Source organism: Bubalus kerabau, chromosome 20 (assembly GCF_029407905.1).
Source record: "Bubalus kerabau isolate K-KA32 ecotype Philippines breed swamp buffalo chromosome 20, PCC_UOA_SB_1v2, whole genome shotgun sequence".
NCBI lineage: Eukaryota > Metazoa > Chordata > Mammalia > Artiodactyla > Bovidae > Bubalus > Bubalus kerabau.
The window spans coordinates 39,043,062-39,058,416 of NC_073643.1; the positions used below are offsets into that span (position 1 = coordinate 39,043,062).

The following is a 15,355-nucleotide window of genomic DNA, read 5'->3' on the forward strand; positions in this document are numbered from 1 at the left end:
CCACTTTACAGCTGGGAGAACTTTACAGCATGGAGCTGCCCAGGGTCTCATGGTGGCGCCATAGCTGTAAGGGACAGACCTGGATGCAGTCTGCGAAGCCAGTGCTCTTCTCCAGCGCCCTCTGCTCCTTCTGGGCGTTTCCTCAGTGCTGCCCGCGAGCATGGGCAGGATGCTCTCAAACCCCCAATGACCTAGAAGAAGCCCCCTCTGGCTCCTGGTCACCCCCCTGGCCTAGTCCCCGCTGCTCTCCTCTTGCTCACTGTGCTCTAGCCCTTCTGTCACTTCTCAGAGCACCTGGAACTTTCTCTGGTACAAAATATTCTCATTCCTCTGCCTAGAATACTTCCCCCACCAAACTCTTGGTTTGACTGGCTCCTTCGCTTCCTCTGTGTCAGACCCTCATTATCACCAACACAGGGCTCTCCGCCAGCACTCTGTCTAGGGAGGACCAGTCTTTAATTCTGCATCTAAGCCTCGCATTTCTTCCTTGCCTCCTAATGACTTGTAATGGCTGTAACGGTGTGATTCGGTCATTCTGCTTTTCCTGTCGGGTGGAATATTCCTGTGAGGTGCTGTCTGAAAGGGCCTTGTTCACAGTTGCACTCACAGTGCCCAGCAGCGGCAGGGCTTCAGCAAAAACCCTTTTGAAGAAACCAAGTGAGTTTCTGGTCCCTGGCTGCCCGCTCTCTACCACAAGGGAGCCGTTTTTGCTTGTGCCTACTGTGGAGGCAAGTGTTTCCTGAACAAATACTCCAGTGTGGTCTGCTTGGTGACTGGGGCTGATGGCTTCTGGAAAGCAGTAAGGGGCCAGTGTGAGCTCAGCGCAAACGCCAGCTGGTCATCACCAACCGGTTCACATTTTCTGCACATCTTTTCAGTTAGCCATCAGCTTTGTGGCCACACAGCCACCACAATCCCCCACGGAGCTGAGGAGGAGTGAAAATTGACCCCACATGTTTCAAAGAGTGCTGCCTCCTGATTTTCCCCTTCGCTACCTTTTATGCATCTGTCTATTACTGGGGTGAGTGTATCAGAAAGTTAATGCACAAGTGAGCAGGTAGAAGGCTAGAGACTTCCAGTCCAAGCCCATGTTTTGATCCTGATCAGGCTTGTCCTGGTTGACTGTACTGGGTCTGTCAGATCTGAGACTTGATTTAAGTCCTATTGTGATGCTGGTCACTTCCGGACCACACTGGTTCAAAGCCTTGTTCATCCCATAGTGCTGTCCACTGGGAAAGCCAGAATTAGTCATGGCCTTCTCTGGAACCAGCTGGTCTTCGATTTCGGGGCCAGTTTCCCTGTGCATCAGGAATGAGGAAGTGACCCGCTCTCCACTCCCCTCCCCCATAACAGCTGATAAAGGAAATTGTTTCAAGTCTCCCTGGTACCATGGAAACAGATGGCAGACGCGTGGCCTGTGTACACTTACAACCTGCTGGTCACTTGGGACCTGCTCGATGGGCAGACCACCAAGGGAAGAAAGGAAGGTGTGCCCAGGGCTCGAGATTGCAAAGCTTCAAATGGGGGAGGGAAGTAAGACAGCCAAGGCCCGGAGCGCAGGGAACTCCTGAAACCCACCCAGGGAAGGACAGGCTGTCAGGAGTAGGTTTGTTGAGAGGACTTTAGAGAGAAAACAGCTTGGCAGTTCCCTGATTTGGGAGACGCCCAGCCTAGGGGAACACATTCTTCCCTCTTCAGAAAGTGGGTGTGTCTGCCCTGCCTGGTGGTCAGGCTTAACCCCGCTGCTCCCAAAGTGTCGAGGACTAGTCCCCCTCAGTCTGCCGTCAGCTGCAGCTCCAGAATTAAAAGTGTTTGAGCAGCATTTCTCCATGGAGCTGAGTTCGTCCTCGAGGATGGGATGGTAAAGAATCTGTCCGCAATGCAGGAGACCTGGGTTCAATCCCTGAGTCAGGGAGAGCCCCTGGAGAATGGAATGGCTACCCATTCCTGTATTCTTGCCTGGAGAATTCCATGGACAGAAGAGCCTGGTGGGCTACAGTCCATGGGGTTGCAAAGAATCAGATGTAACTGAGTGACGAACACTTTGCACACTTTTCTCCATCGGGCTCTTTGTCCCCCAGGGTAGATTTGGCATTGTCTGGACACAGTTTGAGTTGTCAAAAGTGGAATGGGGAGGGTGCTTTAGGCACCTAGTGAAGATGCTGCTTAACCTCCCACAATGCGTAAGGCAGCGCCCCACCCCCCTACCCGTGCCCCAGCACAGAGAATCATTCTGCCCCAGATGCAAATACTGCCAAGGTTGAGAAACCCTGGATCAGTGTCTCTGAAGGTACGGGCTTTTCTGGAGTAGAAGCTCCTGCAGTTGCAGGGAAGGATTGCCCTTGAAGTGCTGTCACAAGTCAGGCAGTGCTTCTCTAACCCTCAAGGGCATGAGAATCGGCACCAGAGGATCTTGTGCGAATGCAGATTCCGATTCTACAAGTCTGGATTGGCTGCTATTGCCCCTGGTCTGCAGATCACATTTGGAAGAGCAAGCGGTTTTGAGTGCATTCATAATCTCCCCCTCCTTCCCTTCTCACTCTCCCTGTCTCTCCATCCCTGTTCCCCCAGCCTTCCCTGTCGTACTCTGTTCAAACCCTGTCACCTGGGAACATGTGGTGGTTAAACCTCACTGCCCAGATGACAGAGTCTCTCTAGCTGTTGCCAGTTTGAGGTTCAGGGTGTTGATGAAATCAGTTGGTTAAAAAAGAACCCAAGGGACCTGAGCAGACTGCTCCCCAACACACACACTTAAGCAAGATGATACCCCAAAGGCATTTTTTGCATAGTCTCAGACACTTAGCCTGGACAGAGCCCTTGACTTCGAGGATGCTCACACATGATACAGTTTCTCAGACTTTCCCGTTTTAAACTAGAGGTTGAAACTATTTCTAGAAAGGGCCAGATAATAAGTATTATAAGCTTTGCAGGGCATGTAGTCTCGGTCACAGTGACTCACTCCTGCCATTGTAACAAGGAAGCAGCCATAGACAGCATGCAAATGACTAAGTGTAGTTGGTTTCCAATAAATCTTTATTTACAGAAATAAGTACATAGTGAGCTGGATTTAGCCCCTGAGCCATAGTTTGCAAGTCCCTATTCTAAACAGTTCCTTTTTCTTCACGTTTTTGCTTCAGAGAAAAAAGAAAGAAGAAAAAAAATCTGGAAAACCTAAATCACCAGTATGGGTTGTAAATAGAGGGCAAAAATGAGTAGATATTCTTTCTTTTACTGCATCAAAATGTGAATGCATCCTTCAAGTGGGCAGAACCATAATTTTCTCCCTATGCCAGTTGTTTTTTCTTTGTGGTTTTGTTTTCATTTTGTTTTTGCTGGGGTTGAGAGGGATTAGAAAGGGCAATAAATAAGGAACAGCAAGAGGTACCAAAAGAACTGCCAGTGCGTGTAAGTCTGCATTTTCTTTTTTCTGTGCTTCAGCGAATACTTTCTACCCTTAGGATCAGTGGAGGAAGGGGGCACCACAAAGATTGCCTTTCTCTTCCATCAGACCCAAAGCTTTCTTTGAAGGTATTGATTTTTTGCATCGTCACTGGCTTCTGTTAAAACCTCCTGTTTGCAGTGAGGGGGCATTGCTTGGACGGAAACGCTTGAGTGTTGCTTAAAGCGCCTGGCTGCATTTTCCAGTTGACAGTTTAACCGTAGGGAACCGCAGGCTAAATTCAATACTGACCTCTCTTTGTTGGGGCATGTCCTGTGGGACCTGAGGGAAACCCACAGCCCCTGCGGTGTGTGGACGTTTCTTTTGCTCCTGGCCATGCTCACCCCAGGGATAAAGATAAATCGCAGCGTTTAACTCCCCAGTCACCATCTAGAGCTTCTCACAAAGGCCGCTTTATTTGGAGAGGAAAAAACCCTCTCTGTCTGTTAATAAGACAGGGTGCCTCTGGAGGGGAAAGCGACTTGGCATCTGTGTCTCGGGCTGTCTGGTGGGATCTTCTGCCAGGGTCTCCAGGACTTGCTGGGACCCTGACAATGCCAGTGTTAAGTGTGGGGTCAGACCGTGGATTTCCGCTGGAGCTCTGGGGAACTCTGAGTGCAGTTTCTGCCTCCTGTACACATACACATAGCTGTGCTCATTCACACACATGCACGCATGCACGCGCATACACAGAGTCATGGCTTGGGCAGCAAAAAAAAGTACTTTTATTGCAGGAGAGCTGAGGGGCATCAAGAGCCCCATTCAAGTAGATTGTACTGATGTGCTTTAAAAAAAAAAATACACACACATTTCCCTTCTTTTCAAAGCTATTTTTAAACATTATTTTTGACTGCACTGGGTCTTTGTTGTGATGCACGGGCTTCTCACTGAGTGGCTTCTCCTGTGGTAGAACACAGGCTGTATGGCACGTGGGCTCAGTAATTGTGGCACACAGGCTCAGTTGCCCCGTGGCACGTGGGATCTCCCAGAGCAGAACCCGTGTCCTCTGCATTGGCAAGTGGACTCTTAACCATTGGACCACCAGGGAAGTCCTGATGTGCATTGTTCTGACACCGAGTCTCATGCTACATGGAGAGTGTGCGCTCTTTCGTGGGGAACTTTTAGGCCTTGTTTACTTTCTTCCCATGCATCGAACACCAGCTGCTGAGATCGGGGCTAGAAAGCAGGAACCAGCTCTGGCCCTCTTGATGCTTATAGGCTGGTCATATAGAGATGGACAGAGAATCAAAACTACACAAATTTATGACAGTTGTGACAAGGCTTAAAAATGCCATTTTTCTCAGCTAATCATCACCACAGCTTGTGAACTCAGGGACTGTGTTATGCCCATTTTACAGATGCATCTCCAGAGGTCTCAAAGTTGACCCAAGTCCCCTCTCCAGTTCTGCTCAGAATTGGTTCTAGAGTTGCCTCTTCATTGAAATATGAATCTATTCACACACAGTACAGTCTCAGAAATGCATGACTTTGGGGCTTAGAAGAGGCAGGTTCAGGAAAACAGCATACAGTATTTGCTAGATTATTTCTCCTGACCCTCATTTCATTCTAGGGCTGGAGTAGAAAGCCCAGCAAAAAACATCACACCCTCCTCCATAGCTTTTGTTTCTCAGTGTGATTTTTGAAGAATTTTTTTTCCTTCCTTACATTTATCTGCTCAGGCTAGTCATTCATCATCTTGCATTGCTCTCCTCTCCTCTCCGCCTTCAGATTGGGGAGGTTCTGGAAGTGATTAGGCTGTTGTAAATCAGCTTTTATGATGTGTACGTCATCGATAAGCAGTGCGGAAAGCAGGAGTCAGACAGCTCTACTCCTCTTGCCCTGACAATTATCCCAGTAATGAAATTTAAATTTTTTTAAAAAGTGACTGAAAAGTACGATGCTTGGCAGAATAGTTGCTCAGTAGGCATATCCAGTGTTTAAATTGGGCTCTTTAAGGAGAACACTGCATTATTTTTACACCGTTTTATTGAGTTATAACACACATAAGGTAAAGCAAACTAACATTTAAACTGCACTTCAAGAAATTTTTCCATGTGCATTCTTTTATAATCATCACCCAGATCTAGGTGGAGAACATTCCTGCGCCTTGAATATCTCCCTTGCGCCCCCACCCATTCTTCTGACCTCTCCACCGCAGACAGCCTCAGCCTCTTCTTGAACTTCACGTAAATGGAATTGTACTGCGTGGATCCTTGAGTCTGTGGGCATTCTCTATGACATTCATCCATGTTGTCCAGAGTAGATATTCACTCTCATTGTGTAATATTCTATTATAGCATGGTTTTTCAACCGGGGTAGTATTGACATTGGGGGCTGGATAATTCCTGGCTGAGGGGACTGTCCTGTGCGTTATAGGGTGTTCAGCAGCGTCTCTCTGCTGCTAAATTCTAGTAGTGTCCCCTGCTGCTGCTGCTAAGTCACTTCAATCATGTTCAACTCAGCAACCCCACGGACTGTAGCCCAACAGTCTCCTCTGTCAACGGTATTCTCCAGGCAAGAATACTGGAGTGGGTTGCCATGCCCTCCTCCAGGGGATCTTCCTGACCCAGGGATCAAACCTGAGTCTCTTACGTCTCCTGCATTGGCAGGAGGTTCTTTACTACTAGTGCACCTGGGAAGCCCCAGTAGTGTCCCCTATCCCTAGTAATTTCCCCTAGAATTGAAAACCATTGCATCATATCACTGTACTAGAATTTTAGGAAACTTTTTCTATGGAAATAACTTCAAACTTGCTGAATAGCTGCAAAAATAGGACAAACGATACCCATAATGTATTTACCTAGATTGTTAACAGTTTGCCCATTTGGTTTATTATTTGCACTGTCTTGCACACACACACACACACACACACACACATACTGCTAAGTAGTGTTTCACAGTGCTCATAACATTAGTTTTGTGCGGGGAGAGAAAGTCGTTGGCCCCAGTAGGTGGGGAGGAGTAATCAGTGGAAGGGGTTATAATGGGCCAGTGCAATTCAAAGACATGTCGCCTGTGACCAGAAATGACCGAATTGCTGTTCTTTTTCATTGATAATGATCAAGAAATGCTGAGATTTTGCCACCTGGTCCATTCTTAAACTGCTTTTTTTAGAAAGAGTGCTGTTTTTAAATGGACAAAATGGAAGTTACTCAAGTCAAGAATCTCCTCCTACCTTCAAATTGCTTTTAGTCTCAATGATGGCAATGACAGCACGTTAGGATTGCAGGGCTCTTGCTGTTCGAGAGCATTAGGATCACTGCTTGCCCCCATCCCCACCCCATCCTACTGACATCTCTGACTGCTAGGTGTCCATTTGGAATCTTGGAACAGTCATCTACTAAACAGCCTGAGAGGATAAATATCCCTCTGTCTACTTCCAGGGAGTCAGTTGGTTTTCAAGATATCTGGGATAGAGGCCAAGGGACAGCAGGCAGACCAGGAAATTACTGGAGGCTAAAGGTGGAAGTGCGGAGAAGGCAATGGCAACCCACTCCAGTACTCTTGTCCATGGGGTCGCTAGGAGTCAGACACGACTGAGCGACTTCACTTTCACGCATTGGAGAAGGAAATGGCAACCCACTCTAGTGTTCTTGCCTGGAGAATCCCAGGGACGGGGGAGCCTGGTGGGCTGCCGTCTCTGGGGTCGCACAGAGTCGGACACGACTGAAGCGACTTAGCAGCAGCAGCAGCAAAGGTGGAAGTGAGGTGGTCCAGTACTATGGGACTCGGCTCTAGGCTCAGTGTTGCTAGGAAGTATTGGGGCATGGCTCTGCTTCTGAAGCTTAAAGGTTCTTTGTCCAGAGAACTTATAGACAGATCATCATTAGAACCAAAGAGGTGATTGAAGCACTTTGGAAAGTGAAATTCTGAACAGAGGAAACATTGTATATAAGATACACCAATAGGCTCCTAAGTAATTTTGATGAAACTTTGGAGGCATGACTGGTCAAAAAAAAAGCTTTTTAGCCAGGTGCCCCCTCTAGGTGGACGCTGGCCCACTGAGGAGTGGGGAGAGCCCTCCCGCATACTTGCTGAGCAAGCTTTTGTGCAGAGTACAACTGTGTGACGGTTTGCAGCGACCCTGGTTAGATGACGGTTTCGGTGACCCATGGCGATGGAATCCTCATCGCTGCACATTTGTATTAACTTCCGTGAACCTCTCCTCTGTCTCCCTCAGGCCTCTCTGCGGATGGTGGCGCCAAGCGCCAGGAGCACCTCTCTCGGTTTTCCATGCCAGATCTCAGCAAAGACTCTGGGATGAATGTGTCCGAGAAGCTGAGCAACATGGGCACGCTGAACTCGTCCATGCAGTTCCGCAGCGCTGAGTCGGTTCGCAGCCTGCTGTCCGCTCAGCAGTACCAGGAGATGGAGGGCAACCTCCACCCGCTCAGCACCCCGATCAGGTACAGAGACCTGCAGGCGCACGGAAGGATGCATCAGAGCTTTGATTTCGATGGGGGGATGGCGGGCAGCAAGCTGCCGGGGGCAGAGGGCGTGAGGATCCAGCCCATGAGCGAGCGCACGCGGAGGAGAGCCAGTTCGCGCGACGACAACCGCCGCTTTAGGCCCCACCGGTCTCGGCGATCCCGACGCTCTCGCTCAGACAACGCCCTCCACCTGGCCGGGGAGCGCGAGGCCCTCTCTCAGTTAAAGGAGAGACCCCCCCTGAGAGCCAGGGAGGACTATGATCAGTTCGTGCGCCAGCGGAGCTTCCAGGAGAGCCTGGGCCAGGGGTCCCGGCGGGACCTGTATGGCCGGTGCCCCCGGACCGTGTCGGACCTGGCTCTGCAGAATGCCTTTGGGGAGCGCTGGGGCCCCTACCTCGCTGAGTACGATTGGTGTTCCACCTGCTCCTCCTCCTCCGAATCTGACAACGAGGGCTATTTCCTAGGAGAACCGATCCCCCAGCCCGCCCACCTGCGATATGTCACCAGTGATGAGTTACTACACAAATACAGCTCCTACGGCCTCCCCAAGTCTTCCACGCTAGGCGGCAGGGGACAGTTGCACAGCAGGAAAAGACAGAAGAGCAAAAACTGTATCATTTCTTAATCCAATGGGGGGTCAGGGAGTGGGGGAAGATGGGAGCTAAGAATGTAGATTCAGAAACTTGCACTGTTGGAAATTTTAAAGCGCTTTGGGGGTGGGGGGTTCCAGGGAGAGATGAGAGGAGCTCTCCCTTGATGGAGGCAAGGTTACCTATTGACTCCATAGGTAGTCACAGTTCTTGGCATGTTGAACATTATTTGCACATTTCACTTTGGAAACGCTGTAGGCTCAACGGAGGCCAGGGTTGGTCACCTCTTTCTCCGACCGTCTGTGTTGAGTTGCCACTGGCAAGATGGCAAAATTGTTTCCTGCTCGCTTATATATATATATACATACATACACACACACACACACACACACACATATATATATATATATATAGCCTCTCTGGTTTTCTTCCTTTTAGGATCCTTTTTCCAGTAAGTAATTTGTTTATTAGCCAGGACCCCACACTAAGTTATTTACATGTCCATTGTAAATGCAATGTAAATGAGAGTTCTGATAAAATATTTTTGTATTTTGTAATATCAAAGGAATTTCTATATCGTAGGACTCAGTGGAGCCTTGCATGCACGTCTAGCATTGTCTTTTGAGTAGTATTACAGGGTGGTCCAGGACCACTTTTTTTTTTTTTTTCTTTTTTCTATACAAATTTGTTACATGTCAGTGAGACCTTTTTCAAAGGATTTTATTCAATTTGGCTTTTTGTGGCTAAAAAAAAACTCACAAATTACCTGTTACACCCAAAACATTTGATGCTCCATCCATCTTAAGGAGCCATCCTTATCTGCTCCCACCCTCAGTAGAATCTCTTCTCTACAAAGTGGTAGTAATTTTTTTTTTTTTAATAATTGCCAACGTAACTTCTGCCAATTAGAAAAACCAACCAGTGTCAGTCAAGTTCCGTGAAAAATGCCATCCCCGCTGGAAACACTGACGTTGCTCACCATTGATCTGTCCTGTGGGGAAAACAAAAGTGACTGTGAGTGGTGCCGTTGTGTGATGTCAGCATGACATTGTTTTGAGTGTGGCATTATTTCCTGGTGCTCGTTTCCTGGATTGTATTATCCACTTTCCTTTACCAAGGCAGACAGAACAGCTGCCTTAGCCTGACAACCGGTTGTCCTCAGCGCAAATGAACTTCAGCTTTGGGAAATTCAGGCCAGAAAGGTTCCGAGGGGCTCTGGGAGTGATGGTGCTTTCTAGGTCGTAGGTCATATGTGGAGATGGAGGGCCGCTTCCACCCGCTCAGCACTCATGTCAGGTACACAGACCTGCAGGCGTGGAAGGATGCATCAAAGCTTTGACTTCGAGGGGATGGCAGGCAGCAAGCTGCCGGGGCCGAAGGGCACAAGAATCCAGCCCACAGATCAAGGGTAGAGGCTGAAGGGGAATATGAAGGAAAGTCAGAGCAAAGAAGAACTTCCAGAAATGAAGTATAGGAGAGGTGAGAACCACCTTTGAACACCCTCTGGTGCTGGTGGGAAAAAAAAAAAAAAAAAAAAAACCCAGTTTAACTCATTCTATAACCAGAGTATCTGGGTTGCCCAGAAAGATTGAGCCGCTCAGGAGATTTTGTGTGATGGTTCTGGAAAACAGATGTTGCTGAAAGAGAGGTTTCCGTTTTGAACTTTGGGGACCGTCGGTCAGATAGAAAATGAGCTCACAAGTGAGTGTGCTTAAAGAAGACATTTAACGGTTGTGTTGTTTATAGTAAACTAAAACCTCCTACCTAGCTTCGGTTAAAAGTGAAGCGCTTGCTTTTGCTTCCATTCTCCTCCTTCCCTTCATGGATTGTGGGTGAAGTGACCCACTGGGGGCCCACCTGTAGTGAGATGTACTGTCATTGTAGCGTGCGGTGTATCTCAGTGGCCATCTGCCATGGTGAGGTGAGCCTGGTCTCTTTTCAGTATAGTAGTTAATATTTTCTCGTGTTTTCTTATGCAGAGGATGTGGAAAGTGGCTTTTTAGACACCATCCCACATGGGTCTGGGGAAGGAAGGCTGTAAAGGATGTGGAAGTGGCACTCCATTCAGGATGTATTAAAATAATTTGCTTTTCAGGTATTTATATGACATTTGTCATTGTCACTGATGTTTTTGAAAAAGCGATGCAAATGTTGGTTGTGGCTGTTTTCCGCATGCTTTCTTCATATCTAAATGCTTCATTAATAATCCAAGCCTCTGGAGAATTAACTCTATTAAGTTTGTATAGTGAGTTTGTAAACTGCTTGGCAAACTGATAAAGACATAATGTATACCACCACGCTACCAACGTGGCAGGTTTCTGGTAGAAACCGGGCGAGTCCAATTTGGAGTTCTAAGTTTCTGGATTGATGAGAATAGAAAGGCATTTTGGAACAAGAAAAGAGAGACAAAAAGTAGATCATTTAACTTAGCAAATAACTGAAAATAATGTCTGTCTTCTGTGGCCTGGAATCCGAGGAAAGAAATTCTCCTAGTAAACGTTGTTTTCTTAATCTGTCCTTTTTAGAGTACCTCTTAACATTTCCCCAATGAGGCTTTGACCACCATCAGCAGAAAGAAGAAAGTGCCCTAGACACTGGCAACTGAGCAGTATGCAAAGGGATGAGAGGAATAAGCAGTTTCAGATCTAGCTGCCCAGGGAACGTCCATCAGCTGAACTGGCCAGAGCTGGAGGTGTGGTGAGATACAAGCCTTAGGGTCATACAGTCGAAAAAGCAAGATCACCTCCATCTTGTCCACCACTGCAGACGCCTCCTCCCCACCCTAGATGCAGCCAGGCACCCTGTGGAGATTGCTGGCAGAGGCCAGGTAAATCCTCATTGCAAGGATGGAACCTCCAAGGGAATGCCCGAGAGAGGGCAGGTCGTCACTGGGTTGGGAATTCTGCCTCTTAGTGATAACTTACACGCAACATCCCAGAATCCCATTCCCCAAAATTCAGCACATTCCTTTCTGAGGCCGGATCTGATCCTTACGTGATCATCATCAGAAGCTCTTACTTACTCAAGCTTTCCTCCACGGCTGGGGCTTGCAGTCATCTCTTCTTAGATCATCATTTGATCTTTAATAGACTGTGTTTAGAAAAGTAAATCTTTTCCCTGTTTATTTTCTTCTCGCATGCTTTGGTTTGGTTTTTTTTCCTACCTCTCCTCGTATTGATCTTCTTATCTTTTGGATAAAACCACACTTTAGCGTTCATTTCATTTCCTGTTGCTGCTCAGTTCATTGGCAACAGAACTGGCCCTTTCCCAAGTTAGAAGTCAGTGACAGTTTTCTGAATGGCCCTGCCAGTGCATATCAACCTTGATACTATGAGCAAATTTCTTAGCAGGCTGGTGGCATTCAGGTAGCCTTCCATCTGTCATAGCATTCTGGGATTTCTACCAAGTGTGAAGGTAAGTGAGGTCAGGGAAACCAAAAACATACTTCTCAGTTTTTGCCAATGTTCAAGGGTGGGGGTGGTTTTTAGAGTTGGTTGTTTGGCCCTGTCCACCTATATTCACCTTCTGTCCACCCTCCGCCAGCCTCACAAACAAGCAGTTTGTCATTTCTCATATGGCAACTGAGGGTAGCTCTTTTTCTTCCCCTTGTCCCATTCTATAGGATGTTTCTTCAATACAACAAGATTATATTTTCCTCTTCTGCAATAGCTTTCTGCTTCTTGGGTACCACTAGCCATTGTTGAGTTCAGGTGGTGATGTCTCTGCCATACCTATAATGTGGGCAGATAGAACCAGGGTACCCCTTCAGAGAGCGTGGATGCAGCCTCAGAAATCTTTGCAACACTCTAGCCAGCTAGGACCAGTTGATCCGAATGGATTTGCTTTGTCTGATAACAAATCTTACTCGTGAACTGATTCTTCCTTGTGTTTCTACCCTGGGCTCTTTTGCCATTTTCCCAAAACAGTTCACCAGCTATTCAGGAAGCATCATCCATAAATCATTGTGCGATGCCAATCCCTGTGCCCCTGTATTGCAGATGCTAAAGGAGGCTGACTTCTTATAGACTAAACAAAAATCTCTTTGGCCTCCTTTTCCATTTTCGGGTTCTTGGCCAGTTATAAGCAATCTGTGTTTGCCATTTCGCAGAGGTAAGATAAGAGTCCGTCCCATTCTTTTCTAGTCCCACCTTCTAATAAAGAACAACACAAATACTTAAATTCCAAGGAGAAGTGCTCTTTGCATATTTCTCTCTAACAGAAACCAGATGCTAATGCATAAGAAGGAGGATCTATCTTTGACAAAGGAAAGTGGACGATGAAATCAGTCATCTGAGGATTTCATGCCAGAAGGGTTGCTATCAGCAACTGTTTAGCACCTTCAGGGCTTTGACAAGGACTCTGCGGACAGCATTCCAGGTACAGAACTCAGCCAAGCCTCCTCTGCCAATCTTGAAGGCAGTTCCAGATTGCTGCCTTTTGAGGTATGTTTCTTAAAGTGTGAGAGACGTGGAAATGAAGAGAGTTTTTGTCTTGCCTCCAGTGGTCAGTCCCTTTGGGGCCTCAGCAGACACCAGAGCCTGTTTGTCTGACTACTGGGAAGCAGTCATCAAGGTTAGAGTTGAAAAAAGATTGCAATCTTTTTCCATTTTCTCAAAATAGAAGTTCCTTCAATACAAGACTCCCAGAAAGCATGACTTACTGTTGGGGGCTGTACTAGTTTATAAGCTTACTTCCTGCTTATAACTTTCCCATACTGGCTTGTCCCAACAGGAATCTAACATTGTGTTAGAAATTACTTCTGTGGTTTAGATACAGAATCCATGAGAGGGTAGGGGGAGTGTCTTATTCTATCCTGAGAGTTTTGAGATGTCCCTCACCCTACCAAGTATTTGGCCATTGATGTTCCATAGGTCGCTGACCAGGCCTTTTTAAATGTTTCAGAGAGAATTACTCAAGCCTTTCTAGTTAATTTCCATGTTTCTCCATAAAGTATTTGGTTCTATCCTGGACCCTGACTTTGCATTCTAAGGCCTGTGGGTCCTCCTTTTTCCCTAGCAGATGAGGACCTCGGCAGTTCTCCTGCTCCGAAACGCATTCTTTCCTATACAGGATCATTTTGTCCATTTTCTGCTTTAATTCCAAGCGCGTAAACAAAACCTCAAAGGGCCTGAGAAGGTAAGGCACACCAGAGTCTGTGTTGTGTGTCGGGTGTCAAGCTATTTGTTTAGAAGGTCTGCAGTGGACCTTTGGTGTGGGCTCTGCCAGAGACTGTTGTGAACACTTTGCTTGAGATCCGTGCCCTGTGAAATGGATATGATGTTTTACTGATGTCTGTAATACATTTGTAAACTTCCAATAAAATTTGAATAAACGAAATGTTGCCATTCTTCTCAGTCTTCCATTACTTTCTAGGTTTTTGGAAGTCTTTGCCTTTGAGCATCTCAGCAAAAGAATAGAGAAGATGCACATACATGTCAGGAGAGGTGAGATTTGCTATGAAAGATGAACCTGTTGTTCAGATCAGGATTTCTCAACCTGGGCACTATCTGCATTTTGGTCCAGTCCATTCTTTGTGGCATAGAACCATCCTGTGCATAGTAGGATGTTTAACAATATTGCTGACCTCTACTTATTAGATGCCCCAAGTTGTGACAACTAAAAATGTTTGCTCCCACCACACCCATTAGGGTATTTTTTAAAAAACGAAGAAGGAAAAAGAAAGTAACAAGTATGGGCATGGATGGGGAGAAACGGGAACACTTTTGCACTATTGGTAAAAATATAAAGCAGCACATCTTCTGTGGAAACAGTATGGGAGTTCCTCAAAAAAATTAAAAAAAGAACTACCATATGATCCAGCGATTCTGATCCTGGGTATATACCCAAAATAATTGAAAACTGGGCTTCAAAGAGATAATTAGTACACCTGTGTTGATAGCATCATTCACAATAGCTAAAAGAGGCAACCCAAATGTCCGCTGATGATGAATGGATAAGCTAAATGTGATCCAAACGTACAATGAATTGTTCTTCATCCTTTGAAAGGAAGGAAATTATGACACATGCTGCAACATGGATAAACTTGAGGACCCTAAGCTGGGTGAAATAAGTCAGTCACCAACAGATGTGTGTAATTCTGCCTTTATAAGCTACCTAAAGTAGTTAAATTCACAGGCACAAAGCGGTCGCCTAGGGCTGATAAGAGCTCATGGGAAGATCTTCGAGTATACATTTTCTCTTTCCAAGATGAGAATTCTGGAGATTTGTTGTACAGCAATGTATGTGTACTTACTACTGAACTGTACGTTCAACAGCGGCACATTTTCTGTTATCTTTATTTTACCATGATTTAAAAAAAAAAAATCTCCACCCTTAGCTGAGTGTCCCCTGAGGACAGAAAGCACTGCTGGTTGAGAACCACCAGTTAAAATGCTTTGTACCTTCTTAGTATCTTCATTCCTTGAGGATTCTTGAAACTGACTTCAACCCTGGGCCACACAGTTAATTTTCACTTATTAGCAGGAATTGAAACCAGCAGATGGCTGAAAATATTTGTATTCGCTTCTAAGCAAATAATAAGTGGATTGTGTGAAGAGTTCTATGCATGGCTGTTTTCTGGTTAGGATGCTATTAATACTGTCTGGGAGCCAAGACCAAAGCAGCATGTAAATTAGATTTCCCCATGTCTGATTCACAACATTTGGGAGCTGCTGGATACTACAATATTGTTTATTCATTCACTCAGCAAATGTTATTGAAAACCTGCTCTGTGCTGGGCACTTAGAAAACAGCAGTATATACAAAGCAAAGATCCCTATCCTAAAGAAGTTTGTGAACTTGACTTTCTACTAGATGAGAAATCTGGAACAGTAAGTAGTCCCACCCACCCTAAGCACGAGGACTTGGGAGCTGCAGATGGGAGGTTTTTTTTTTGT

General features: G+C 46.3%; 1 protein-coding gene across 6 annotated transcripts in view; it reads left to right on the plus strand.

Moving 5' to 3' along the window:
• Positions 1-13,796, plus strand: part of PRICKLE2 (prickle planar cell polarity protein 2) — a 389,100-nt gene extending 375,304 nt beyond the window's left edge. For all 6 annotated transcript variants that reach the window (XM_055558403.1, XM_055558402.1, XM_055558407.1 and 3 more), the window contains one exon: positions 7,620-13,796. In XM_055558403.1, the coding sequence (XP_055414378.1) occupies positions 7,620-8,494 (875 nt within the window). In that variant the 3' untranslated portion in view covers positions 8,495-13,796. The remainder of the gene's footprint in view (positions 1-7,619) is intronic.
• The last annotated feature ends 1,559 nt before the right edge of the window (positions 13,797-15,355 follow it).